Genomic DNA, 26899 nt, shown 5'->3' on the forward strand with positions numbered 1-26899 from the left:
TAACTAAACTGAACACAGGTTTATGCTGAAATTGTATCTGCATTTGTAATTTTTCTGTTTCAAGTAAATTATTTTGCATATTACATGGAAATTGTATGTCCTTGGGAGCACAGACTGCCTCTAGAGGCAGTGTGCCCAAAAAGGAGACATAAAAAAAGCTGGATAATGTGGAGAAAAGCAGTCCTGGCTCCATCTGCTGTCTGTTTTTTTTTTCTCTCTCTTCCCCCCCCCCCCGGCAGCTTCTTTCTTGGGGTATTTGGAGTAGTGAGGCCCCCCCTACATTTCTTTGAACACGGACTGATTTTTAAGCATACATCAGCTTTTGCCTGCTATTGACCCCAACTACTTTGTTTTGCGTTTCTGAGTGTCATTTATAGTTTTACTCTATCTTGTTCCTACTGGACACAACTCAGATAAAATAGAAATGTACTTTTTATTTTGTCACCCTAGGAGCAAGTTAATTTTGTGGTCTTCTTTTCCTTTTCATCTATATTAGTAAATGCTGTAAGGAAGCCCAGACAGAGTTCTAGAATAGTTACTCATTCTTACACTTATGTTCACATGAGCTGTATAGATGCACAACTGAAAAGTCTATTCCAAGTGCTGATTTTCATGTCAATTTTTCTCACAGTCCTTGGAAAAAGAAGAGACCAAAGAGCTTTTGTTGGACCAAAGATGAGGACAAGAATCTGGGAGTTTGGAGTGTCACAGCTTTTCCATGTTCTTTTGTTGAATAGGTTTAATCTTCAGAATAGTTTCTGAGGCTGCTCTAATTTGGGCCAAACCCTCAGTTATAGAGATATCTTTTTCTGCCCTAACTCTGTACTATATAACTTGGCTTTCCTTCTGAAATAGTCTTGTTCTTTTGGAACAAAATAAATATAAATATTTTACTTGAAAAGTGTAATTTACCTGGATGTCCAATATATTTCAACAGTTTTAAAAAAATATTTTACAAACGGCAGAATTTTGCATTCACAAAAACCTCCCAACTGGAGCTAGTCAAAATGCTCAAATTTGGAAAATAGCTGCAAAATAGAAAGAGCACTTTTGAGTCAATCCTAGAGTTCAAAAATTGTACTGAGCTATGATCCTGAAAAGATGTACTTCACTGTTCTTTTAAAACATAGCTCTATCTCAAATACAGGACCCAATTAAAATTTCCAAATGAGAAGTCTGACTCTAGATTGCAGAAATACTGAAAATACAATGCAGATTCTAAATATGTGGCAAGGACGCAAATAAGTCTTTAAAAATATTTATCTTTGAATTCTCAGATCTTAAAAATAGTACTGAAAACTCCAGCTGTGGCTAAACATCAGAGAAGCTTACTGTGACTGGAACTGATAGGAATTCCAACTTTATTACAGAGAGCCTTTCTAAAATCAATCATTAGAAAAAGATAATTGGTGAAATATATAGGTTTTTTCTTATAAGGAAGAACATTTGTTCTCCAGAATACAGAAATTTCAAATATAATAGCAGATTAGAAATGCCACATGTTCAACACACCAGAAAATACTACAATCCATGATTTCTGATGTTTTTGTGACATGAGAGGTAAAACCATTTCTAGGGTATGTAAGTCTGGTCCCAGCTTAGATATCAGAATAAAAAACTTTATATTTCAGTGATCCTAACACTTAAGAAGATAAGTAAGTTTAAAGAAACCCAAAACACAAAGCAAACCAAAACAGAAACAGAATTGAGATCTTTGATAAATGCTGACGTTAACATAAAAAGTGAGTTACTTTTCTACAGCTTACTGAAGTAGCATATGCTTCTGGGTTTTTTCAGCCTAGAAACTAATAATTAGACATTCTTTAAGCAAGTTCCCTTATCAGCAGTAATTAAGATACGAGACAAGTAAGATCTCTTTTAAGGAAGTGGTTATTTGCTGAAAAACATACATTTGGTTTTTCCCAAACTGTTTGTGAATATCAGTTCAAGTGTTTCCAGCTGTAATGGAGGAGTTGGAGCGATACAGCTGTGGAATCATCAACTGCCTTTTACTCAACAGGTCTGCAATTAAGGAGTCCCTTTTGTTGTTCTATAGGGACTGCTGAATGCTTCAGCAGACATAGTTCTTGAACTAGATAATTTCAAGGAAGAGGAAAATAGCTTAAAAAGTTAAATTTCATTCAGTTCAAAGTACTTCCTCTCCAATCCCAACCATTTACTAAAAAAAGTCAGTCCTAGAGTTCAAGGCTTTATATTGTTAAATAATATAAACCATTATTTTTATACTAAATAATAGCAATTTTTTGCCATTTTTAGGTAAGCAGTGCCACACACAAACTTAATTACAGTTTATTTTTATGTGCATTTTTATAGTCTAGTCTTCTTATTTTCTATTTTATTCTTATGTTAATGTTCTCCCTCATCAGATTCTTCCTCATAAGATTGGGCAAGTCATGTTGGTCATAACCTTCAGGTTATGGTAACTTAAAATACTGAGACAGTCTTCAAGGTTGTGTTGTATCATGCTCTGTTTATTTAATCCCCAAAGTATCTCTGCAAAAATTTTGAATTAAAAGCATAGTATTATAAATCAAGATTAGGAAAGGGTGAGTGGTTCAGTTGCTCATTTTGAGAACATCTTCTCTGTCTTTGTTTTTTAAGTTGATATTAAGGGTTTTTACCTCATAGACTCGATTCAGTTTATTGGTTTATTGGATCTTTTCCCTTGGACATATTCCATTTCTTTCTGCTGGAGCTGTTCTGTTGAGGCTGAGGTTGTTTCTGACAGTGTTTTGAAAGCATATTATGTGTCTTTTTCTTCCAGTTTACAGTTCAGCTGCTCTGCATATTAAGGTTATCTTTCAGTATACCAGCAATCTACTTTGTTGAAGAACATAACATGATGAACGTGCTAGAAATTCACGTGAACAAAATTCCTATCTGTATTCAAAATACTGTATATTTTTAAATACTTCTCTTGAAATGTATTAAAAATGCTACAACATACAGAAAACATAAGCATAAAACATTCATGCTGTTCTCTGTGGTTGCAGTTCTGTCACTTTGCTCCTTTGATCTGTTTCAGACGGTTCGCCATGGTTTTCCTTACCTACCCACTGCCTTAGCTTTTGACCCAGTTCAGAAGATTCTGGCAATTGGAACAAGAACGGGAGCCATACGAATGTATCCTTTCTCATTCAGAAATTGCACCATCTCTGTGTATTTGTAATACAGGGATGGGAATTACCTTCCACAAGCACTCAGGTAAGGCTACAGTTGTTATGTTCTACTTCATTTTGCTTGGTGAGACAGACTGGAAAAAGATGTGCTGTTGAGGAATTAACCAGGTCTCTAAGGGGTTCAAAGAATTTCTGATAGAGTTTGTTGCATATGATTTTGGCGTATATTGGTTAAGATAAGACAGAATTGGTCTTTTTCAGCCTGAGAAGTAAAAGTGGACAGCAAAGTGGTAATGAGCAAGTTGTGAATGTTGTGCTAGCAATAAATAAATTCATTGCTGCAATAGTTATGTATGAAATTATTTAGACTCTTCCAAGTGAATGGTGGGAAATAAGTGATTTTAGGACAGAATTAATTTCTTCTGAAGGAGAAGGTGAAGCACTGTAAAAGTTCTTATTTCTTTTTGTTAATTATAAAGGTACTTCAGTGTCAGCAATTTATATGTTGTTTTTAATACAGGAGGATTTTTAAGTTATAAGTCTATACAGAATAAATTTAATTAAAAGGTAATTAAAATTTGAAGACATAAAGAAAAAAATACGAATATTTAAATGTGATGTATTTAAAAATGTGTCTCTACATAATTTTCTTCGTTTGGCATGGTTCCAATGTTTTCCAGTTGAGTGAAAATACATCTAAAGCAAGGAAAAACAGTGAGAATTACTATTACAGGAAGGTTTAAAGGTTACAGAATAAATAAACCAAGGTTTTTACCAGCATTTTGTAGCCAAATAAATTATGTCTTTAAAGTAGGGGACAATGCTGTATGAAATAGCAATATAACGTTTATGGTTTTTTTGCTATCCCTGTTCCCAAGGTAACTTTAAATGTAATGAACCCAAGGCAGTTTACAAAGTAAAAAAATCTCCTTGTAGAAAACAAGCCTGTGCCTATTGTAACTTTACTAGAACTTTGGTTCCTCCATTTTTGGGTACTCTTGGTCTGAACAGTTGCATTGCCTCAATTTCTATCTGATCCAGAATTTCTCACAAAACTCAACTAAACCTCAAGTTATGTGACAAGCTTTGCTTTGATGGTTCTACTCTTTATTTCTTACCTATGTGAAGTAGATTGAATATATTCTGTGCAAATGCAATGAAGAAAGTGTCCATGAATTTGTTCAGTTCTGGGAAGTGCAAGTCTAGTAGCCATGGTTTCTTTTTCTTTTTAGAGGTATGCAGGGTTAAAAATCTGGGGCTTTGTCCCTGGAAACTACACTGATATCTTCAGAGTGAGGGTATTGGGTATTTCATAGTAGAAGTAGGAAGAAGACCTTGCAGAAGATGGACTCCTGAACCCACCTTTTCTTTCCATCTCAGCAATGTGGCTTTTCCAGGAGCAGTGCTGTCACTGGCTAGGCATCCTGTATCTCTACAAATCTCTCCTTTGAGGAAAATTGAGGTGCAGAGCCTGAATCAATACAGGTTCATGTAGAATTAATTTAAACCTGTATGTCTCCTGCCACAGGAATGGCACATGAAGTGGAAAAATATCTATATTCCTAAGCTTATATAAAATTCTCTGTATGTTTTCTATAAAAATAGGTTATAGAGCTAGCAGAAGGGAAAAGAATGTTTTTCAAAATGTCCTTCCTTTTTAACATCTCCTCTGTTTGCTAATGAAGTCCTACCTCGTTCATGAAAAAATTTCTACCAGTTCTAGTATCGTAATCAAACAAGAGCATCAGGATTACCAGGGAATTTGATTTTTTTCTTGGAAGATATGTCATAACATAAATGCTTCTCAGCTTAGTCACAGAGAGCCTGGTTTGCTTAATTGAGCTTTGAAGACAGAGGGTGCCATAAAAATAATTACTTATTTATTCATTTTAACTGAGATCTCTCCACTTGGCTCTAAGTTTTGCAGAACGGATTACATAAAGAACCTACTTGTGGACTAATAAATTTGCAGTGAAACAGGCCCTAAGACTACTCCCAGAACATGACTCATTTAAGCCAGTCTTGTTGCAGATGTTTGTAGTTGTTGAAATCAGGCAATAAAATTCAAGTAAAGATGCAACAGATTAAGTATTACATCTGAAAGTACAATTCATAATGTGGAATTTTTTAGCAAACTAAGGAAAATACAGGTTTCAGTGGCTCAAAGTTTTCCACAGTACCCTATAAAAATACTTTAAATAGAACTGCAAAATTTCAGTCTGCCATGAGTATGTCATGTAAGAAAAGGGGAATTCTTTCCATACATAACATTGTGTTTGGCTGGTGTTTCTAAACAGTGCTGTTGATCGAGTGAAAGGACAGACTGCTTGGCTACCATCAGAGAAATTTACCTAACTATTTATTTGTTTGTTTACTGGTAGTGCCAAAGTTTACTGGTTTAGATTGGACTCTCTTGTCTAGGGAACACAAATGGATGGGAAGACTGAATTTATGTTTAATATTTATTTAGTGGTGTACAACAAGTCCTCCTGTGAGGAGTCCAAGTCACTTAATGGTATTGCTGCTTCCTTGACTTTTTAAAGATTCACAAGGTATTTCTACTAGTCACAAGTTAACAGGTCTTGGAAGACAAGCTTATTTTTTAAAAGGAAGCATTTCCTTCTGTGGTTGTGAATTAATGTCTTACATTAGGCCTTCAGGTGATCATTTCGAGTGATCCAGCAGCAATACTGAAGTTGACTATGTGAAATTGTCCTGAAATAGAGTATAGTATTCATAAGCTGCCATTAGAATGCAGAGGTAAGCGAAAGTTCATTTTGGTATGGCAGTCAATTTGTCTTCTCCTAGATTTCTTTTCAGGGTGCTTAGATGCAACTGCTTTAGCTTCTGTAGCACTGAGAATTGTTGTTGCTATGCTTCACTGATCCTAATAGTCTCTGTGGGTTTCCCAAGGAAATGCAAATAACTGCAGGTATTACCTACAGTGATGACTGCTAGGTACTGGATCCTCATAGGTGCAGCCCACTGAATCAGACTGCACTGCAAACCATCCATGAAGGAGTATCTTCCTATTACCAACACAAGCTAACAAAGTCTGCAAATAAAGGACCCAAACCCCACTCCTGAAACAGCTGCTCTGGCATCTGGTCATTCTTTACCTTTGTCCTAAACATAGCAAATTTCATTTTTCCTTTGAGGTCTTTTCTTCCTGTCGGAAGCCTGTTCCCAGCTCCCATACTTGTGATCATTGTTCAGATCATTGGTACCACTCTAAGAGGAATATCCTTTCTTAAGGAAAACACATTCTGTTGAAGAGGGGCTATGAAATGGAATTCCTTTCCTTATTGTCTCCCTCTCCATCTTCTCTAGTCCCAGTCTGAAGAACCGTCTGACACTACATACAATAAAACCAAGTGTGCAGTCTCTAGTTGCTGTCAGAGAAGTTTCTGTATCACCATACAAGGAGGTGAGAAATTAAGATACTTTGTCAGACTTAAGTCTCTTCTTGATTTCAGAGGAAAATGAAAAGTCTGGGGTTTTTTCACATTCTCAGTCTGAATAAATAGATCAAAATCAGTTTTGTTAACAATGATTATACTAGTAACAGATCTGAGGAAGTGGCATGCTGTGCTCAGATTTCAGGATGTGTATTTCTATATTGTCATTTATTCAGCTGACAAATGCTTGTTAAAATTCATTCTAAGTACTTTCTGGAGTCAATGAGTCCTTTCCTTTGGAGTTCTCTTATTGCATCAGAGCTATGTTTAGCCATTACAGCTCTCTACAAACGTGCAGAATACAACATCTACTTTTTTTTCTTTTTTAACGCAAACAGCTGATTATTTAGTGGTCAATTGCAGTGGGAAATTCTGAAAGAAGCTCTTCTCTAGCTATTACGATCTTCGCTTATCATGAAATGAAAAGAAATTTGTCTTAAGTCCAGTGCAAAGAAGACAACCTACTGGGTCCAGAATGGCCTCCACACCACTAAAAAGTTCACCATCAAACAGGCTTAAATTAGTAACATGTTTTTGTATGTGTTATAGTGTGGTCTGCTGCTGTTATTAATATATAGTCTTTAGACTTACAGGCTCCATATTGTCATGGATGCAGGTTGTGGGGCATGCAAATCTTTACTTTCACTGCTAGTTGCTTGAGCAAAGCTGCAAGGCTTCTGCAACCCATGCAAGGCTTTTCAGTAGGCATAGCTGCTTGTTATCCATGTCATCAGAAAACACAGTGGCCATTTTATACCTAGGCAAACAAAACATTATTCTGACTTGCTAATACATGACAGTGGAAGCATTGCTCTATACCTACCTTTAGCTTAGCTGCATAGTTCTGACACTTCCTTACTCCAGTTCTGCTGCTTGTCAAATGTATTACTGTGAGCAATCCCGTGCACTAACCTGGCAAAATACCAGTTCTGCTGTGCTAATTTATCCCGTGCACTAACCTGGCAAAATACCAGTTCTGCTGTGCTAATTTTTTTTTTGCCAGATTAGCAAACTTATTTATCTGGTGCTTACTTCCAATGTTAGTCAGAATGATGCATAAAGAAAGTAGAAGGAGTGCAGTTGGGACTGGACAGAGAAGGAAATAGAGGAGTAACAAAATTTTGGCACTAAGGAGCAGGTTATTAAATTGACTTGTCTTAGTGTATGAAATTGCATCGGATAAATTCAGATATGGCAGATTGCAGCTGTCTATGAAATTTGCTACAAATGTAGTAATAGTCTTTCAATTTTGAGTGGTATAGAAGACAGCATCTCTTTTACTTACGTTTAAAACTCTTCATATAAAGCCATTTAGAAATCACAAAAATTCTACAGGTTCTGCTCAAGGGAGATTCTGCTTTAGGATCATATTTGGAATAACTTTTTCTGGCCTGTTTTATGTATTTCTTCCCATGCTTTAATAGGAAGAGTGATTTTTGAATGTCAAATAAGGTACAGCAACACTTATTTTAACAGGTATATTTTGTGGAGAAACAAGCATGGCTTCAGAAAGGCCAGTGGAATCCTGGTCTGTGTCAACAGTATTGTGGCCAGTAGGACCAGGGCAGTGATTGTCCCCTGGTACCCAGCACTGGTGAGGCCACATCTCAAATCCTGTGTCCATTTCTAGGCCCCTTTCTAAAAGAAAGATGCCGAGGTGCTGGAATGTGTCCAGAGGAAGGAAATGGAGCTGGGGAAGGGTCTGGAGCACAAGTGCTACGAGGAACTGCTGAGTGAGCTGGGGGTGTTTCGTCTTGAGAAAAAGAGGCTGGGGGGTGCTCCTTATCACTCTCTCAAGTACTTGAAAGGACAAAAGAAAATGGCCTTAGATTGTGCTGGGGAAATTTAGATTGCATCTAAAGGAAAATTACTTCACTGAAAGGGTTGTAAAACATAGGAACACGCTGCTCTGGAAAGTGGTGGAGTCACCATCCTTGGAGGTGTGCAAAAGTTGTGCAGAGGTGGCACTTAGGGACGTGGTTTAGTGGTGGACTTTTTAGTGCTGGCTTAGTAGTTAGACTCAATGGTCTTGGAGGTCTTTTCCAAGCAAAGTGATTTTATAAGATCATCTTGTTTCTTTCTGTGAAACAGTCAGTAAGCATATCTTCGATTCCAGAGTTACTGTGCTGAGTAAATGGGAAAGTGAAAGATAGCTCTGTTGAACATTATGGATCCTCAGCAGCTGATGTACACAGAGACTGTATTCCTGGGAGGTAAAACTGAGGCTGTTTGTGCCCTCTAGAAAAAGGGAAATCTGGCAAAGAAAATAAATAGCACTAATTAAATCATTGCTGGCAGAGTTCTGAGTAGGCATGGAATTTTACAGTAGCTAAAGGAAAATGTGGCAAAGAATGTTTGACATCAGGTCGGATTTACTTTAAAAGAAAAGAGGAGAATGTAACTTGATGTTTTGATCTGTGAGAAGGGTGGCATAAAAGCTAAATATAAATTGTGACAGATTTACTCTCCCTGGAACTGCTGTCTTTTAACCTAAACAAGGTTCCAGTAGTTCTTTATCCTTAAAATAAGCCGACTGTGTTCTCTGCTGTTTACTCTGTGTAATTTATTGAGCAGATGGAATGGGGGTAGCACAGACAAGATCATAAACCTGAAGTTCTGTTTTTTGACTTGGAGGAACCATTGATACATTTCATCTTTTATCCCACTGTACAATATATTGGAGATTTTTTAAAGAACTTGAGCTATTAATGAATACAAACTTCACCGAGAGTCAGTACTCCTAACATAAGTTCTTTTTAAAAATTCCCCTGGAAATCAACATACAAACGTGTATTTTTGGGCGTATAGATACCTAAATAGGTTATTACATAAATGAATTTATTGTCAATCTACAAGAATAAAAAATATTGTAAAAGATACCAAAAGAATCAAATTTACCTGTATTACTAAATCTTACAGAACTAGAGTTTGGAGAATTTATCTATACTAAGAGGACAGTGAATCTGGTTATGTGTGCATTCACATATATGTATGTATATATGCATATTAGGTTTCTGCATACGTGCATAAATTTGTGTCCTTTTGTTTCCCAAGCCTCTTCCATACCTTTTAAGTAAGCAGACTGAATATGCTACAATTAAGTGCACTGGACTTCCCTCACTTTCAATTGCTGTTTATCCAGGAGATAAAAATGGAATCTGACATCTGCAAACAAATCTACTGAGAAAATATAGATTTTCATCTATTTGAAGATGCATATAAAACTGGCATACAGGTGGATGACTCTGGCAGCATTTTCAGTAGAGCTGATGACTACATTTGTGAACACTATCTGAAAAAAATGCTTTCCAGATGTATGTTACAAGGGTTTTTTTGAGTATATTAAAAACACTCAACTTACTCTGATAGTGAAATTATGACTGCTACTGATAGTCAACTATTTTAAAGAAGTGATGTCTTAATGAGACCTTGTGTCATCTTTAGAGCTTTCCCCACCTTTTTTGTTCCATACTTTGTCATCAACAGAAGTGTTGATGTGCATAGGAAATAAAATACATCAATTTTCCCTCCTTTCTAGTATGCTAATGATCTTTTTTAGACAAATATCCATGACCGAAATTTGGCAGACATCCTTAAAACGCAGAAATTTGTAGTCATACTACACACTTAGTTAGTTGTTTTGACTCTTGTCTTCTTTTGCTTTTATCTGGCAGATACTCTTGATGGTAGAGGGAATTGATACTTCTCCAAGAAACTTAGGAAAGCTAATATCTAGTAAAAGACAAACCCAAAGTACACAGACACATGCAGTGGAAGCATTTTAGTGTTGTGGAAGGAGATCTCTTTTTGTCTAGCTACAGGCACTCGTTCATTTTAAATTCTTGATGACTTCTTGAAGTTAGGTGCCTTTCTTGCACATATGTTGTTAATGGAGAGTGACCAGGGATGAAAGGGAACTGTGGAAGGTTGAATGCCCATTATGAGATAGAAAGGCTACAATGACTCTGAATAATTGTCTCTGCATTGGGAATACCTAAGGGGAAGTTCTTGAAACCAAAGAGTTCCCCCTATGAGGATCTTCCACAGCAAGGAACGTGAACCATGTGATGAGCGATTCAGTAGGACAGACACAGTCACACATTATTTCAGCTTAAACCTCAAGTAAAGGTGTAGGATAAAAACACAATTTTTCCTGAGGTTCAAGAAATGGGGAGATGAACAAAACTGAGACTACGTCATTTGGGAGAGTGGGAGGGAAAGGTTTTCTTGAAGAAATTCTCTTCCCTCATCCAAGGTCAACTCTCTCCCCTTTTCCCTAACTGACCTAGTTTCACTCCAGTTCTTATCGTTCTTAGATTTCTATTCCTCACCCCTGACCTGTCTTTTCTTATTGGCATTAAGCAAGCAATATTCTTTCAATCTCCATCTTTCACCTCACCTGTGCAAAGCAGTCTCTGAATAACATTTTTCTAAGGAAACTGTTCATATCAAGAATCAAAATGTTTCCTAGGTGCTTCTGCATACTGCATTCAAAGCCACATAAGTACTAAAACAAGAATTAAAAAAAGAGCATCATGGGAGAAGCCAAGTTTGAGATTGTGGATCAAGAGCTATCAGAAAATGAATAGCTGAAGTAGCCAAGTCTTAGAGGGCATTAAAGAATGTAAGTGTGGTATCATTATCTTCATCTAGAGAGAGCACAGAGAGGGGAAGTGACCCAGAATTTTTGTGAGTCTGCTCCTCTTTAGTGCTATTGTGAAGGGGATACTCTGGTGTTTTATCAACACTCTTTTAGTCTCATACTCAAAACGCATCACCCTGCAGGGCTCCATGGAGAAAATCAGCTCCGTTTCAGTCAGACACAGCACACTTTTCAAAAATTCTGCAGTACTGTTTGTTTGAACAGTTGTGGTTTTCAGACAATGATGAGTGGAAATCCAGTGATCTTAACATGCTTTAATTGTACAACTGATAATTTGAGCCAAAAAAGGATGATCTTCTCTCTAATTACTGACAATAACTGCGCTTTCCAGTAATCAGTTTCTGTTGGTTTTTTTCATTTTATTGAATAAATAGTAGCATATATTTATATGGTATAAAATAAATATACCATATATAGTATATTTATATGTTGATATTCAACATTAACCCTAAAAAATGCTCATAGAGAAAGAAATATTGGAATATGATCCTTTAGTACTACAGTTGATTTCTGGTTGGGTTTTTTGTGTGGTTGCTCCAACAAAGCCCCGAATACACATTTTAAGCAGCTACACCAAATGCATTTTAAATGCTGTGACTTTTAAAGGAGTTTGACTTTATGTTTTCTTGTTTAGCTGTATTTTCTGCAATGCAGAATTGATAGCACTGTGACATATTTACATATTTCAGTTGCTTCAGTAAATAAATAAGGATTGACTGAATTATGTGGTCTGATCTGAGACATACTGATTTCAAAAGCACCATGCTTTTATTATGAGATGAATCAATATGAGATGTGCAGTAGAAGAATATATTTGAATATATTCATATAGTAGTGTCCTGGTTTAGGGCAAATGTGGGGGAAAACCTCCGGAAGGAGCCCCCAGAAAGCAAACCCCCACAACTCCTCCCTCCACCACCATCTTCGGGAAGAATTTCCTCAGAGAAAAGTGAAAAAAAACCTGTTTATTTAACAAGCAAAACACTCCCCAGCACAAAAAAAAAACCCCAAAAAACAACACCAGATGACAAAAACTCTTTCACCGTTCTGAAGGGATGACAAACTCAGTCTCTCTGGCGAGTGGTTGCCCAGTTATCAGTCTCTGGCGCTGGGGAATGGCTGCTGCAGGTGACAGAATGCAGACTCCCGGTGTTTCTTGGTGTTTCCCAGGTCCCCATCCATAACAGGCTCAGATGGTATTCAGGAAAGGGAGAGGAAAAAAACAGTCCAGGGAAAAAAATTGGACTGCCTAGCTAAACTAACTAATAAGCAGAAGCAAAAGCAAGGGCAAAAGCAAAAAGTAGGAGCGAAAGCAAAAAGTAGGAGTGAAAGCAAGCAAGCAAGCAAGCAAGCCAGCCTCTCCTAAACACAGACGATGGGGGAGGTGAGCCGGCTGATAACAAGACAAAAGCACAAAACATAATACCAAGCATAAACAGAACACACGACTGGGAATACAAGCACCATAACGTCACCCTAGGACAAGTATGCATGCACATGAGTGACTTCATTCTCTAGGAATATTCTCTTGGAAACCTATGATCAGAACATACCAATTTAGGCTTTTAAAATATTTGTCTTCATGTTTTTCCTAATTACTTTCAATACATAAGTTCACATTTGCAAGTAATTTCTCCACTTCAGGTGTGGATAGATGTGTGCCCCAGTTCCCATTAGATTATAAAAAAAGGGTTTTCTTTTCCACAGCAGTTTTGTTAATCTTAATTTGTAGATTTTGAGAAATTCCACTATAAGTTAAATGCTTAGAACTAAGGAGAGGCTAATAAAATGCATCAATACATTTTCTGTTGAAGAACTGGATTTAAAGTTTGTGATTTGTTTAGGGGAAGTGTCTTGTATTCCTTCTGCACACATCCTACATTCTATTTAGTAGATTATTTGCATAGTTTTAATACCAATTCATTTTATCTAACTGGCGAAATTCATGAGAGGGGCATCCAAAGAATACAGTCTCTTATATATAAAAATTAAGTTAAAAGTTAATTCTGCCTCATGATAGAACACTAATATGATTGATCAATCTTCTCCAGCAACCTCTGTTACAGGATTAGGATCTGGCAGATCATCTCAGAGCAAGTGTAGCAGGTCAGACTGAGCATAAAATGCAGTAGTGTATGCTACTTCTAAGAGTTAGTGCTCATCCACTGACTTGTACTGAGGATGTGCAGAGTTGAGATGTGGGACTGTCAGTTCAGTTCTCTTAGCAGAATGTTTAAACCTACACATCCTGTTGCACACAACGTTTTTCCTACCAAACCATATACACCTGTGAGGTATTTTTCACCTTAAAATGTTTCACTTTATAGGAAAAGCAAGAGCAACCCAATGTTTATAGGATGATGGTCACAGAATTTAAAGGAGGAACGTTGCATTCCAGTCTGTGTTCAAGGACAGATTATGAATTTTACTGGAAACAGTGACTAGATGCAATTATTATAACATGTGAAGTCCTTCTCATTTCTGTAGATCATGTTATCTTAGCAAGATGGATGGAATATCTACTTCATAATAGCTTCATATGCTTGTTTCACAGAAGTTGTTCATAAAATATTAGTTTATACTGGAAGATCAAATGGTACCTAGTAGATTTGGTAATTTCAAAGTAGCACTCAAATTCAGAGCTGCATGTCTCCACCCATAGCTCTTGTCTTTGGTAAATTCATTTATTTTATATAAACAGATCATTGGATAGCATACACAGGGTTATAATAGGGACTGGAACCTAAGACCTCTCCATCCTAGGTGAAAACCTGCTGGTCATGATTTATGTTCCATCTCTCTTAATTGAGTAGCCTCTTCTCTCTCAAACTCCCATATCCTGCCCTCCTGAACTGAATGAGTCAAGAGTTGCTGTAGTTCCAAGTAGGGTGTGGTCAGGACACTGTGCTTATAGCACTTTTATTTTAAGCAGAATAACTGTTCCTTTTTTGTTTCTCATTATTTTGATACACAAAAAAAATGTTGCACTGTTAAAAGGAAAGCTTTTTCATGCATTGTACTTATCAGTACACCTTTTCATTCATGTAATAAGGTGTCTGCTGGATAGAGGCACACACAGATTTAGAACTGGTCACATGGATTTTTTGAAAGAAAAGTTTTCATCTTCAGCAAGAGCCAAGACTTGCCTTTTCAAGTCCTTCGGCCTTCAGTAAAGAGCTTTTAACTTGATTCCTGCTGTTTCTAGCTGTAAAATTGGAAAGTATCTACCATTGTCAAGAAGTCATTACATTTAATAAATGTAATGCATGGTTTTAAAATTCTTTTAAGATTAAGAATACCACATTTATGTTTTCCAGAACAACAGACAGAGGAAATCCTCAAATACATTGACAACAGAGTGATGAGCTCTGTTAAAAGCACCTGTAAATTACCAAATGTGTTTTAGTTATGCCTCCACAATGTGTGGTTTGTATAAAGTGAATGAATAACAATTCTTGCGTGTGTATTTCTCAATAAAAATAAAATTTTGTATAAAAATGGACAAAAAAACCCCACCTTAAATTAGTTTAAAGATAACTTACCTAAATTAACATCATCATCCAAATCATAAGCTTTTCAAGCTGTCAGCTTCCTCAAGTAGGATGTCCCAGCTAGTAAGAAAGCAAAACTAGAAATCCCTGTCTTTTCTGAAACGAGAGGAGAAGCAAATTCTCCTGTGAAAATCATCCCTAAGAATGTCTTCTCCTATGCTCTTGAATTTTTTAGCTTAGGATTTCTCTAGCATTGCACCTCTCAAATGAGAGAAAATACTAATGAAAAACTGGTTCATTTTATAGGTTCCTTCAGTTTTAATTGATAGATCACTATTTTGGACTTGACAGTACAAGAATCACATCATTAGGCTGGCAGTTTTACTACAGCAAAGAAGCTTTCTGTTTTTTAAGAGTAAATTAAATCACAGGGAGATCAATAAATGCAATAAGAAAACAGTGTAATTTTCATGGCTACTGAACAACTTAAAGATGAGATATTTCCCAGTTGTTTAAAAAAAATTATAAACTCTTTTAAATGGAATTTATATAATGCTACCTTCTACATATTTCTAGAAGTAGACTAAATCTGCTGCAAGAGAGGACAGAAAAGCACTGAGTCCTTACTAGTTTCTTTAGAGGAATGCTTCTCCTCGGAATTGAAATTCAATTGTTAATGTAATTCTGAGTAAGCAGGTAGAATGTTTTACCTTACTTGTCTATTTTAGCTAACCACTGCCAGGGCTTTCCTATTTTAGGTAGCCATAACCCTTTTTAGGGCTTCACAGAAAAGCTACTGAGACAGATTATATTAAGAGTCAATTCTTTTATTTCTACGTTCATACACTAACCAAAGGAAATCAAACATAGAGCCCTTAGAAATATGGTACAATTAGGTATGCATATTCAGTTCATTTCTGCATCAGTTCTAGCCTCACACTTCTCCAGCTTTGCTACTGTCAAGATTCTTCACCAACCTTATGCTTTGGGGCCTGACAAGGAAGAGCTGTGTCAGGGTCCTTGTCTACTTTACTATACTGTGAGCCTTAGAGAAAGGAAGAAGCACACAGACTTTACACTTAAAGGAAATGAGGATGAAAGAATTAAATACTGCTTTATTGAACTACTGCATTTTTCTGTTGTTGCTTTCCTGTCTCATCTCCTGTGAGACTGATGTTATATGATGAGGAGAAAAAGAGAAAATTTTGGCAGTTTCATGAAACAGTCTAGTTACTTGCCTTATTCCCAAAGTACAGCAATCAAAGTGTCTGCTCTGGTTCCCCTGGCATGTTTCAAACTGGCTACAGGGACTAAAAGTTAGTCTGTTCTCCCAAGAGTGGCATCAGGTACAGCTAAATTTATTCATCTGAGCAAAAGCCACCAAAGCTGCTACCACTGAGTTTAAGGATTTCCTCTACTACCCTAGTTTAGAACAGGATCCTGAATGTTAGCAACCAAAAAATCCAGCAACGTCTGCTTATATGGTGCAGTTTCTATCAGGACAGGTGAAACATGTGAATGGTGGAGATAGTCGTAAAGAATGTTCACAACCTGTGTTCTCGGTGTTATCTTTGCTCTCCAGAAACAAAACTTCCTTCCACTGGGCCCTAATGGTTGTCTAGCGACTGTTTTATCTCTGAGCATCACTAGATAAGGCTCCTCCTATCAACCTGTATAAACAGGTCTCTGAGTTTGCAAAGAAAAGGGACTAGTAGTTACGTAGGGTTATGTTATCTGTCCTTGCTTCTGATACTTCCCATATTTAGAACATCACCTGTGGGATCATCAGCTCCTAGTTTTACGTGGTCTGTGTCTTGGTATGAAAGACAGGTGTTAAGAAAGGCAGGAGCCTTTCTTGGAATGGTGTCTTGGTTTGAAAGACAGGTATTTGCTAAGGAAAGGCGAGAACCCCTTTCCTGAGATGCAGAGTGCAACCCCCTCCCTTCTAATTATTATAGTTTCAAATCAGAGGCTTTCAGGCAGAAGATATGGGGATAGGAATAACAGTTCTTTACTGGTATCTAACAAGGCAAAACAGCAGAAACAACAACAGCTATAAAAATTGACAACAAAACAGAACAGTATAGCTCAGTTCCAGTCCCTTTTGGCCAAGGCCCTCTCCCTGTGCTCAGTTCCCGGTGCTGTGGGCAGGGCAGGTCCCGCGCAGCTGAAGGGGCTGGGTGATGGCGGCAGCGGCCCAGGGGTGAGAGGGATGGAGGAGCCACTCCCCCCTCACGGTGTCGGTCGTGGTGCTCGGCACAGTGTCCGGAGGCAGTAGGATGAGGTGGGAGAGCAGCAGAGTGATGTCCAACGGCAGGGAACGTGGATCCCGGTGCTGGGATGGCGGGGAAGATGCTAGATCAGAGCACAGGCCGTCCTCCTTTCACTCCACAAGCGAAGCGAGAGCGAGAGAGAGAGAGCCCAGGGCCCTGTCCCACCTTTCCTTTTCCGGTGTCCCCCTATCCCCCACCCCTCTGCGAGAGAAAACTATTGCTACTAAGGTGTAGCCATAAATACTCAGCATAACAATGGGAAAAATTCCACGGAAAGAAAAGGGAACAATTCAACCCCCAGCATTATCCACCCCTGAATTTTTCCCATACTTATATGCTATATCAAATTAAAACCACTACATTATATACATACATGCAGTTACAGATACAGGCACAGTACCATAGGTACTTCACCCTAAAACAAGGTCTCCTTGGGGTATGCATCAGGTCTCTCCATTCTTTTGCATCACCCACCATGTGCAACCTGGTCCCTGAGCAAATACAACTCCCCAGATGGGATTGTCTTTGCTGGAGGCAGGATTCACCCAAATAGTTTTTCCTAGCATACCTCTCATGTGTACCACTGGAACCTTATCTCCATCTGGTAGTCCCAAGGGCACAGATTGGGCAGGGCCGGCTCAGTTAGTGGAACCTCGGGTGTTCATTAACCATGTGGCCTTTGGTAGATTAATCTCCCAGTTCTTGAATGTTCCCCCACCCACTGCCTTCAAGGTGGTTTTAAGCAGGCCATTGCACCATTCAACTTTCCCTGCAGCAGGTGCATGGTAGGGGATAAGGTACACCCACTCAATGCCGTGTTCTCTAGCCCAGGTGTTTATAAGGCTGTTCTTGAAATGGGTTCCGTTGTCTGACTCAATTCTCTCAGGGCTACCATGCCTCCAAAGAACTTGTTTTTCAGTGCCCAAGATGGTGTTCCAGGCAGTGGCATGAGGCACAGGGTAGGTCTCCAACCATCCAGTGGTGGCTTCCACCATGGCCAGTACATAGCGCTTGCTCTGGGTTTGAGGCAGTGTGATGTAGTCAATCTGCCAGGCTTCCCTATACTTATATTTGGACCATCGCCCCCCATACCAGTGGGGCTTCACCTGCTTGGCTTGCTTGATGGCAGCGCACGTCTCACAGTCATGGATAACTTGAGAAATACTGTCCATGGTTAGATCCACCCCTCGGTCTCATGCCCACTTATAGGTGGCGTCTCTACCCTGGTGGCCTGAGGCATCATGGGCCCATCGAGCCAGGAACAACTCTCCCTTGTGCTGCCAGTCTAAATCTATCTTCGACACCTCTCTCTGTGCCGCCTGATCTACCTGCTCATTGTGTCGGTGTTCCTCATTAGCCTGACTCTTGGGGACATGGGCATCTATGTGACGGACTTTCACAGGCAGCTTCTCTACCCTGGTGGCAATGTCTTTCCATTCATCGGCAGCCCAGATTGGTTTTCCCCTACGTTGCCAGTCAGCCTTTTTCCACCTTTCCTGCCAACCCCACAGATCATTGGCTACCATCCATGAATCAGTGTAAAGGTAGAGCTTTGGCCACTTCTCTCTTTCAGCAATGTCCAGGGCCAGCTGAACAGCTTTGAGTTCAGCAAGTTGACTCAATCCACCTTCTCCTTCGGTAGCTTGTGCAACCTGTTGTGTGGGGCTCCATAACAGCTGCTTTCCACCTCTGGTTCATCCCCACCATGCGGCAGGAACCATCAGTGAAAAGAGCATAGCATGTTTCATCTGCTGGCAGTTGGTTATACAGCGGGTCTTCTTTGGGCCGGGTCACTTGTTCCTGTTCCTCTTTGTCGGCAAGACCAAAGTTTTCACCTTCTGGCCAGTTGGTAATTATCTCCAAAATCCCAGGGCGATTCGGGTTTCCAATACGGGCATGTTGTGTGATGAGGGCAGTCCATGTGCTCCATGTGGCGTCGGTGGCATGGTGGGTTGAGGGAACCTTTCCATTAAACATCCAACCCAGCACTGGTAGTTGGGGTGCCAGGAGGAGTTGTGTTTCCGTGCCAACCACCTCTGAGGCAGCTTGAACCCCTTCATAGACGGCCAAGATCTCCTTCTCCGTTGGAGTGTAGTTGGCCTCGGACCCTCTGTAGCTTCTGCTCCAGAACCCCAGTGGTCGGCCTCGCGTCTCACCAGGCACCTTCTGCCAAAGGCTCCAGGACAGACCATGGTTCCCGGCTGCAGAGTAGAGCACGTTCTTCACATCTGGTCCCGTCCTGACTGGGCCAAGGGCTACTGCATGAGCAATCTCCTGCTTGATCTGGGCAAAGGCTTGCTGCTACTCAGGGCCCCAGTGGAAATTGTTCTCCTTGCGGGTGACCAGGTAAAGAGGGCTCACAATCTGGCTGTACTCAGGAATGTGCATTCTCCAAAAGCCTATGGCACCTAGGAAGGCTTGTGTTTCCTTCTTGCTGGTTGGTGGAGACATTGCAGTAATCTTATTGATGACCTCACTGGGAATCCAGTGCCGTCCATCTTGCCACTTTACTCCCAGGAACTGGATCTCTTGGGAAGGCCCTTTGACTTTGCTCTTTTTAATGGCGAAGCTGGCTCCCAGCAGAATCTGAATGATCTTTTCTCCTTTCTGAAATACCTCCATTGCTGTGTCCCCCCACACAATGATGTCGTCAATATACTGCAGATGTTCTGGAGCTCCACCCTTCTCCAGTGTAGCCTAGATCAGTCCATGACAGATGGTGGAACTGTTTCCACCCCTGGGGCATTTGGTTCCAGGTGTACTGCACACCTCTCCATGTGAAAAAAACCTGAAGCCTGCATTCTGCTGCCAGAGGAATGGAGAAAAATGCATTGGCGATATCGATAGTGGCATACCACTTGGCTGCCTTGGACTCCAGCTCATACTGGAGTTCCAGCATGTCCGGCACAGCAGCGTCAGTGGTGGAGTCACCTCATTCAATGCACGATAGTCCACGGTCAATCTCCATTCTCCTTCAGATTTATGCACAGGCCAGATGGGGCTGTTGAAGGGTGAGTGGGTTTTGCTGACCACCCCTTGGCTCTCCAGCTCATGGTTCATCTTGTGGATGGGGATCACGGCATCTCGATTCATCCAGTACTGCCGGCGGTGCACTGTTGAGGTAGCAATTGGCACCTGTTGCTCTTTCACCCTGAGGAGTCCCACTGCAGATGGGTTTTCTGATAGCCCAGGCAGGGTGTTCAACTGCTTAATGCCCTCTGCCATCACAGCAGCTATTCCAAAAGCCCACCTGAGTCCCTTTGGGTCTTTGTCACCTACCACAAACTTGGGTAACTCAAGAACTGTTATTCCCTTTTCTATCCCTCTCTCAACGCCCTCAGGCAATGCCCCACGCTTGGGCGCCAAAATCTGTCTTGGTTTGAAAGACAGGTATTTGCTAAGGAAAGGCGAGAACCCCTTTCCTGAGATGCCGAGTGCAACCCCCTCCCTTCTAATTATTATAGTTTCAAATCAGAGGCTTTCAGGCAGAAGATATGGGGATAGGAATAACAGTTCTTTATTGGTATCTAACAAGGCAAAACAGCAGAAACAACAACAGCTATAAAAATTGACAACAAAACAGAACAGTATAGCTCAGTTCCAGTCCCTTTTGGCCAAGGCCCTCTCCCTGTGCTCAGTTCCCGGTGCTGTGGGCAGGGCAGGTCCCGCGCAGCTGAAGGGGCTGGGTGATGGCGGCAGCGGCCCAGGGGTGAGAGGGATGGAGGAGCCGCTCCCCCCTCACGGTGTCGGTCGTGGTGCTCGGCACAGTGTCCGGAGGCAGTAGGATGAGGTGGGAAGGCAGCAGAGCAGTGTTCGACAGCAGGGAACGTGGATCCCGGTGCTGGGATGGCGGGGAAGATGCTAGATCGGAGCATGGGCCGTCCTCCTTTCACTCCACAAGCGAAGCGAGAGCGAGAGAGAGAGAGCCCAGGGCCCTGTCCCACCTTTCCTTTTCCGGTGTCCCCCTATCCCCCACCCCCCTGCGAGAGAAAACTATTGCTACTAAGGTGTAGCTATAAATACTCAGCATAACAATGGGAAAAATTCCACGGAAAGAAAAGGGAACAATTCAACCCCCAACAAATGGTCAGTGTAAACTCTCTCCCTCCAAAATATTGTCATTTTGAAATTAAGAAGTTCTCAGGCAAAGATATGGGAATAGAAATAACAGTTCTTTACTAGGAAAAATTAAAATAAAAATACAGTAATACAAAAAACCCCCAAAACACTGACAGAGTCAGAATACAACCTGACACCCCATCAGTCAGGGTGTTGGTAGCAGTCCGATTAACTGCTAGCTGCAGTCCTGGAATGATAGATGAGGTTCTGTTGAAGCAATGGTCCTGTAGAAGGGTGGAGTTTTCCTCTGAAGGCCCAGTGATTATGTGGAAGGTCTGGTTTTCCTCTGGAATCCAGTGGAAAAAGGCTTCTCTGATGTTCCAAATCTCAGATTTTGTCTAGGTAGGAAATGCTTGGCTCCTCCCCCTGGCTGGAGCATCTCCCAGTGGGACGATGTAAATTTATCAGTCATACAGTTGGACTTAATGGGCCATTAACAGAAGATATCTCCCTGGAGGAAGGATGGGTGGTGGAAAAGATAAAGAACACTGGTTTTAAGAGATGGTCCATTAACAGAAGACATCCCCTCCTGAGACAAAGATCACTGCCCCACCTGGTTTCAACAGATGGTGATAGAATACATGCTTTTGGTCACATCCTGCATCACAACCCAAGACAGTCTATGCATTGACAAAAAACAGGCAATGACAGACTTTTTGTTTTGGGGCTTCATTTCAGGATAAATATGTTACACTTCTGGACTCTTATATGATGTTGGCATCAGGATTGTAATTAAAACAGAATGGAATACAAATCAAGGTTTCACATGCAACTTTAACTCTTCCAGGTGATCATATGTCTAAATTCTTGGCTTTACCTTACATTCTTTAGCATTCATTTATCACTTCAGTGTGATCATATAGTAAATAATTCTTCAAGATTTGGGTCAGTTTTGCACTACTGTTGGAATCACAACTTATTTTCATGTAAATGTATTGAAATATATTTTATAACATTAGTGCTAATACTGACTTAATAATTACATAAAATCAGTTGTATTTCAGAAAAAAACCCAGATTGTATAAAGAATCTCAAAATCTGAATTAGAAATAGGCGAATCTATTAAAGCCATCTGTTTTTTTGCCTTTTAATTAGCAGCTTCCTAATTAAAACTATCATCCTGCTTTCTAGAGATACCTTTAGAATCCAAGTTTCAATTCAGTATTTATCTTTTTTTTCTTTCTCTTCTTTTTCCTTGGTATAGATTGAAAAGAAACTAATACTATCTATACTTCCAGCAATGATTGTAAGGGAAAGTCTGTCAGTATTCTATGAGGCTGTGAGTAGCTTTTGTGAATGAAGTTAAACCTGGTATCAGAGACATAGAAGATGAAGTTAAATCTGCCTGTGTTGCTGCTTATGAAATAGTTAAGCATCTTGGATGACAGCAAAAGAAGCCCCCCCACACTAGATAGTTTGAGGATTTCATAGGAAGTATTTTCAAACTGCCTGAAAACTCAGGAGAAGTTTTTGGGAGGAGCAGACTCATGCAATACCAATGACAAAATTAGCCAGTGTTATTAAAGTGAGGTTTTTTATACTGTCAGTGGAAACAGTGCTGTCTTTTTTTTTTTTTTTTTTTAAGTGCTAGTCAATTTATGGTTATATAATCGTAGTATTTCTGCCCTGGAGCCTTGTTGTCACTGCCTCATTGCAGTCATTCTTCAGACATGATTCTGGAAATTTAGACAGGGTATTTTTATCAACAGAATCTTGTAAAGTTATCTTTTAAAGAGAAATTGAGCTGTGAATCTTCCATGTCAACTTGAAGCTTGTAAACATATAGGATGTCTCATGGGGCTTTTTTATTGCAACAATTCTGTTCATCAGCACTCCATATAGAGCTTGTTGTAGAGATTCACACACCTTTTCCTAGAATTCCTGCTGTAAGTTTAGATTCTCCTGATGTGCATAAGCAACTCAACTGATTTTTTCTTCTAGTGGAAATTATATTAAATTTGTCAATTTTGCACATAGCCATCATTTTGCTCTTTCATCAAGTTATTTTGGCCTGTTTAAAGATTCTTGTTAACTTGCTAAACCAAATGGATTTGTCACATGTTTAACTCTTTAGGTCCTTAACAGATTAAGAAATAGAGCAAACTATATCAGATGTATACTGTGACTTTACTATAAGTGCCATTGCTTTTAGTGATACTGTCTTCAGAATGTAAAAATCACTTCTGAAAGTGAGCTGTTCTCCCCTATCTCCCAGCCATTTTTTAAAATGCTCTTCAATTACTGGAAGATCCTCCTGGAAATTTTTGAAGCCCATTAGAATTCAGGTTTTTATTGGCGGTTAGTCATACCCCCTTTTTCTACCATAATCGTTAATCAATGGAGGTATTTCCTCTTGTTTTGTGTCTTCAGTTAGTTTGTTTTCTATTTAAGGAGACTTTCTGCAGCCTTTTGACAACTGAGGAATTTTTTTCCAATTTCATGACTTTTTAGAGGATCAAGAAATACCAAGAGATCAATATCAAATTAGTATTTTGGGAAGAATTATTGTTAGCTTTTTGGAAAATAATTTTTAGACTAAATTCTTTATTTTTATATTCCAATTTTAATTTAAAGGTGTTTGCAAGATTCCAGTGAAAGATTTACTGTCTTGTAATTTTCTGGATAACCTCAAGTCTCTTTTAGAAGAATGTGTTATTACCTATGCAGTTTGGGAGTGGGCATTTGCTGGCATCCATTCTGCTTCATTCCTATGCTCCTTCCAAAGCATGACATAAATGTTGTTTAGATCTACTAGTAGTTCACTTGGGACTTTAGCTACTGAAGTTTCTGAACCTACATTTCTGATACCTGCATCTTTAATAATCTTACTTAATAGGCACACACACAAAAATAAGGTGCGTGCATAAAGGAACCTTTCCCAATATACTCTGTTAAAAGCTGAATCAAAGAAATAATTAATCTTTTTAATATTCTCGTTTGATTGCTTCCTGTAGACCTGGGTAACCCAAGAGATTAGTCTGGTTTTGTTGTAGTTATTATTGTTTTGTAAGCTTGCCATTTCCAATGTGATCCAAACATTTCATATTTCACTTTTTTTTTACCTTTCTCTCTCTTAATACTCTGGACAATAGTGTAAATCTAGAGCAATTCTACTGAGCTGAATGTGGTTATTCCAGATGGGTATTGTACTTTCCACCTCCACATAGCCTGGCAGCACTTTCCCTCAGGTTTTATTCTCCTTATTAAAATAAAATAAAATTAAATGTTCGAGCAAGAACATATATTTGCTTTTTATGATAATGGGCAAGGAGTTGTACTAAAAACTGGTTTTACATAATGAAGTTTGGACTGTTAACCCAGCTACTGTTCTTATTAAATCTCCATTGTAAAAACTTTCTTCTACCTTTCTCAGGAAAAATGATGTGCATTTTCATTCCATCATATTTAATGAGTAACATAGTCTTTGCTTGAAGTGTATTTAGGCTGTGGGATTTAGTTTCTTAGTTTTACAAGAAAATTCCTCTTATTTGCCAATGCCTATGGGTGTAACACCAAGCAAAGTGCAGGGACTTATATAGTTCTGATGGACCTCAACGAGTTTCTTTAAAAAGGAAGTTTAAACACTCTTGGGAAGTATTTAATATGAAGGAACATAGAATTAATTCAGTTTTAATACTTCAATTTTACATTTGCAAGTTGGAACTGATCTGCAAATAGAATAGTTCTGGATCAGTATTTTAAAGGTTATACCAATATGAATTAAAACTACAAAAACCCAACACTATAGAATGGGGAAAAAGCAGTTTTTCTTAGGGAGACCTTTAATAACCAAGTGTCAGAATTATTAAAATGGATATTGATAGAGCCATCCCAGTTTTACTGGTGTGATTTTAGCAAATCGTTTTACTAAAATGATTTAACCCAGTCTTTAATACAAGATGCTTGAAGAGCATAGGTCTTTTGATTTTCAGGCTGGCACTTCGACCACAAGCTGTTCAATTCAATAGCATTTAGGCTGAAAGTTTGTATGCATGTTTCTGATAGCGCTCTTACATGTTGTCTTCTAGGTCATAAGGAATTCAGGGCTGATTTCCTTACCCTTTTGCATTGTGGTGCTGTAATAGCAACCTAACGACATAATGTATAAAGGATAAGTTAACTGCATCCTTTATCTTATTTTCCCCATATACTTTACTGTTGCTGTGCCTTGATCAATGGGTTTAAGATTGCCTGTTACAATCATTGAATGGTATATATATCATACATGGAAATTGTTCTCACAGTCAGCTTTTGAGCGCTGTGATGCATACACAGACATTTGTTTAATGTGTTGCCACATACAGAAATGCCGTGTAGAATCATGGAATTAATAGAATCAGTGTGCACATTCCTCAAATGTAATAAGTAAAAATTTCGTCACCCAAATGTGTGTCTCTGTGTGTTATTATAGTTCCTATCTGAAGTGAGGAAAAATGAAACAGTATATACACAAAAAGAAAAGAAAAGAAGATACTTTTGGCAAATGCATACTACCAGATTAGATTTGTATTTTAGGGGGCAGGAACTGGGGAAATGCTGTGTAATATGGCCACCTGTCAGGAAAATTACCACCTGTCTCCAGTCTTGATTTTAGTCATTCATAAAATTGAGCAGAACAGATAAATAGAGATACCCCTATATGTGAAAACAGTTGATCTGTTTAATAGGGTTACAAACTATTTATTACCCAGGTAATAAAAGGCTGAATAAATTCTTTGTACTTTGTATCAGAATATCAAAGTCTCAGGCAGACAAAACTGGCTCTTGAAATCTATGTGTATGTTATGTTTTAGGTTCCATAAGACTGCATATTAAAAGCTTCTGTTTACATTTCTCTTCCGTCTCACTAAGGCTGCTTCAATTTCAGTCACAGTGGCAAAATGATAATCACTATTGCTTAGGAGTTCAAACAACCACCAACTATATCATCCATATTGTAGAATTCTGTTGTTGGTTTCTCTTACCACCTTTCTCACAAAGAGGGATTGGGAAACTTCTAGATTCTCCTTTTTCCCTTCTTCTCTGTCTTTTCTCTCTGAAGGATGAGGCAGGGTTAACTACTGAACATTCACTGAAACGGTGAGTGCATACGTGAAGACCTCACATTGCTACAACTGCCATAGCCAGTCCTCAAGCTACTTGGTGTGAGTCACATCTTAAAGGAAAAACTATAATAGGCTTTTCCTTGGCTCCAACTATGTTTTGTTACTAATTTCAATCACTTGGGCAACCTCCCCTGCCACTAAATTATAAAACTACCAGGTACTCCACATCTTGCACCTGGAAATAATTTTGTTCTGCTGCACTCCCGTGTTCTGCAAAACTTTGGGAAACCAGGCCTTCACACTGTGTGTTTGTCATAGATCCTGAACTGGAAGCCTAGTGTTGTCCATCTGGCTATTCCACTGAGAACTTAAAAAGAGATGATAATCAGGAGAGAGGGAAGCTGAAATACCATATCTCAGGGAGAGGACACAGTCTTTTCAAAATCTTCTGCTGTAGAATACTGTCCTGCTATTGCAGAAAACTCTAATATTCAGGTTCAGCATCTTCAGACTACTTAGTATTCATGTACTGTGGTATTTCTGCTGTTTCAGAAACCTGCAGCCACTTTCCTGCATTCTCTCAGTATCAGCAGATACTCACATTAAAGCTGCCTTAGCAAATCCAGGAGTCCTTCACTCCAACCTGCCTAGCACTCCTCTGCATGCCTCTCTGTGTCTCTCAGGTCTGGCATTTGCCTCTCCCTCTATAT

General features: G+C 39.2%; 1 protein-coding gene across 9 annotated transcripts in view; it reads left to right on the plus strand.

Moving 5' to 3' along the window:
* Window positions 1-26899, plus strand: part of STXBP5L (syntaxin binding protein 5L) — a 189081-nt gene that overhangs the window by 13653 nt on the left and 148529 nt on the right. For all 9 annotated transcript variants that reach the window (XM_088159032.1, XM_088159037.1, XM_088159033.1 and 6 more), the window contains exon 2: window positions 3047-3144. In XM_088159032.1, the coding sequence (XP_088015158.1) occupies window positions 3047-3144 (98 nt within the window). The remainder of the gene's footprint in view (window positions 1-3046; window positions 3145-26899) is intronic.

Source organism: Sturnus vulgaris, chromosome 2 (genome assembly GCF_052056855.1).
Source record: "Sturnus vulgaris isolate bStuVul1 chromosome 2, bStuVul1.hap1, whole genome shotgun sequence".
Classification (NCBI taxonomy): domain Eukaryota; kingdom Metazoa; phylum Chordata; class Aves; order Passeriformes; family Sturnidae; genus Sturnus; species Sturnus vulgaris.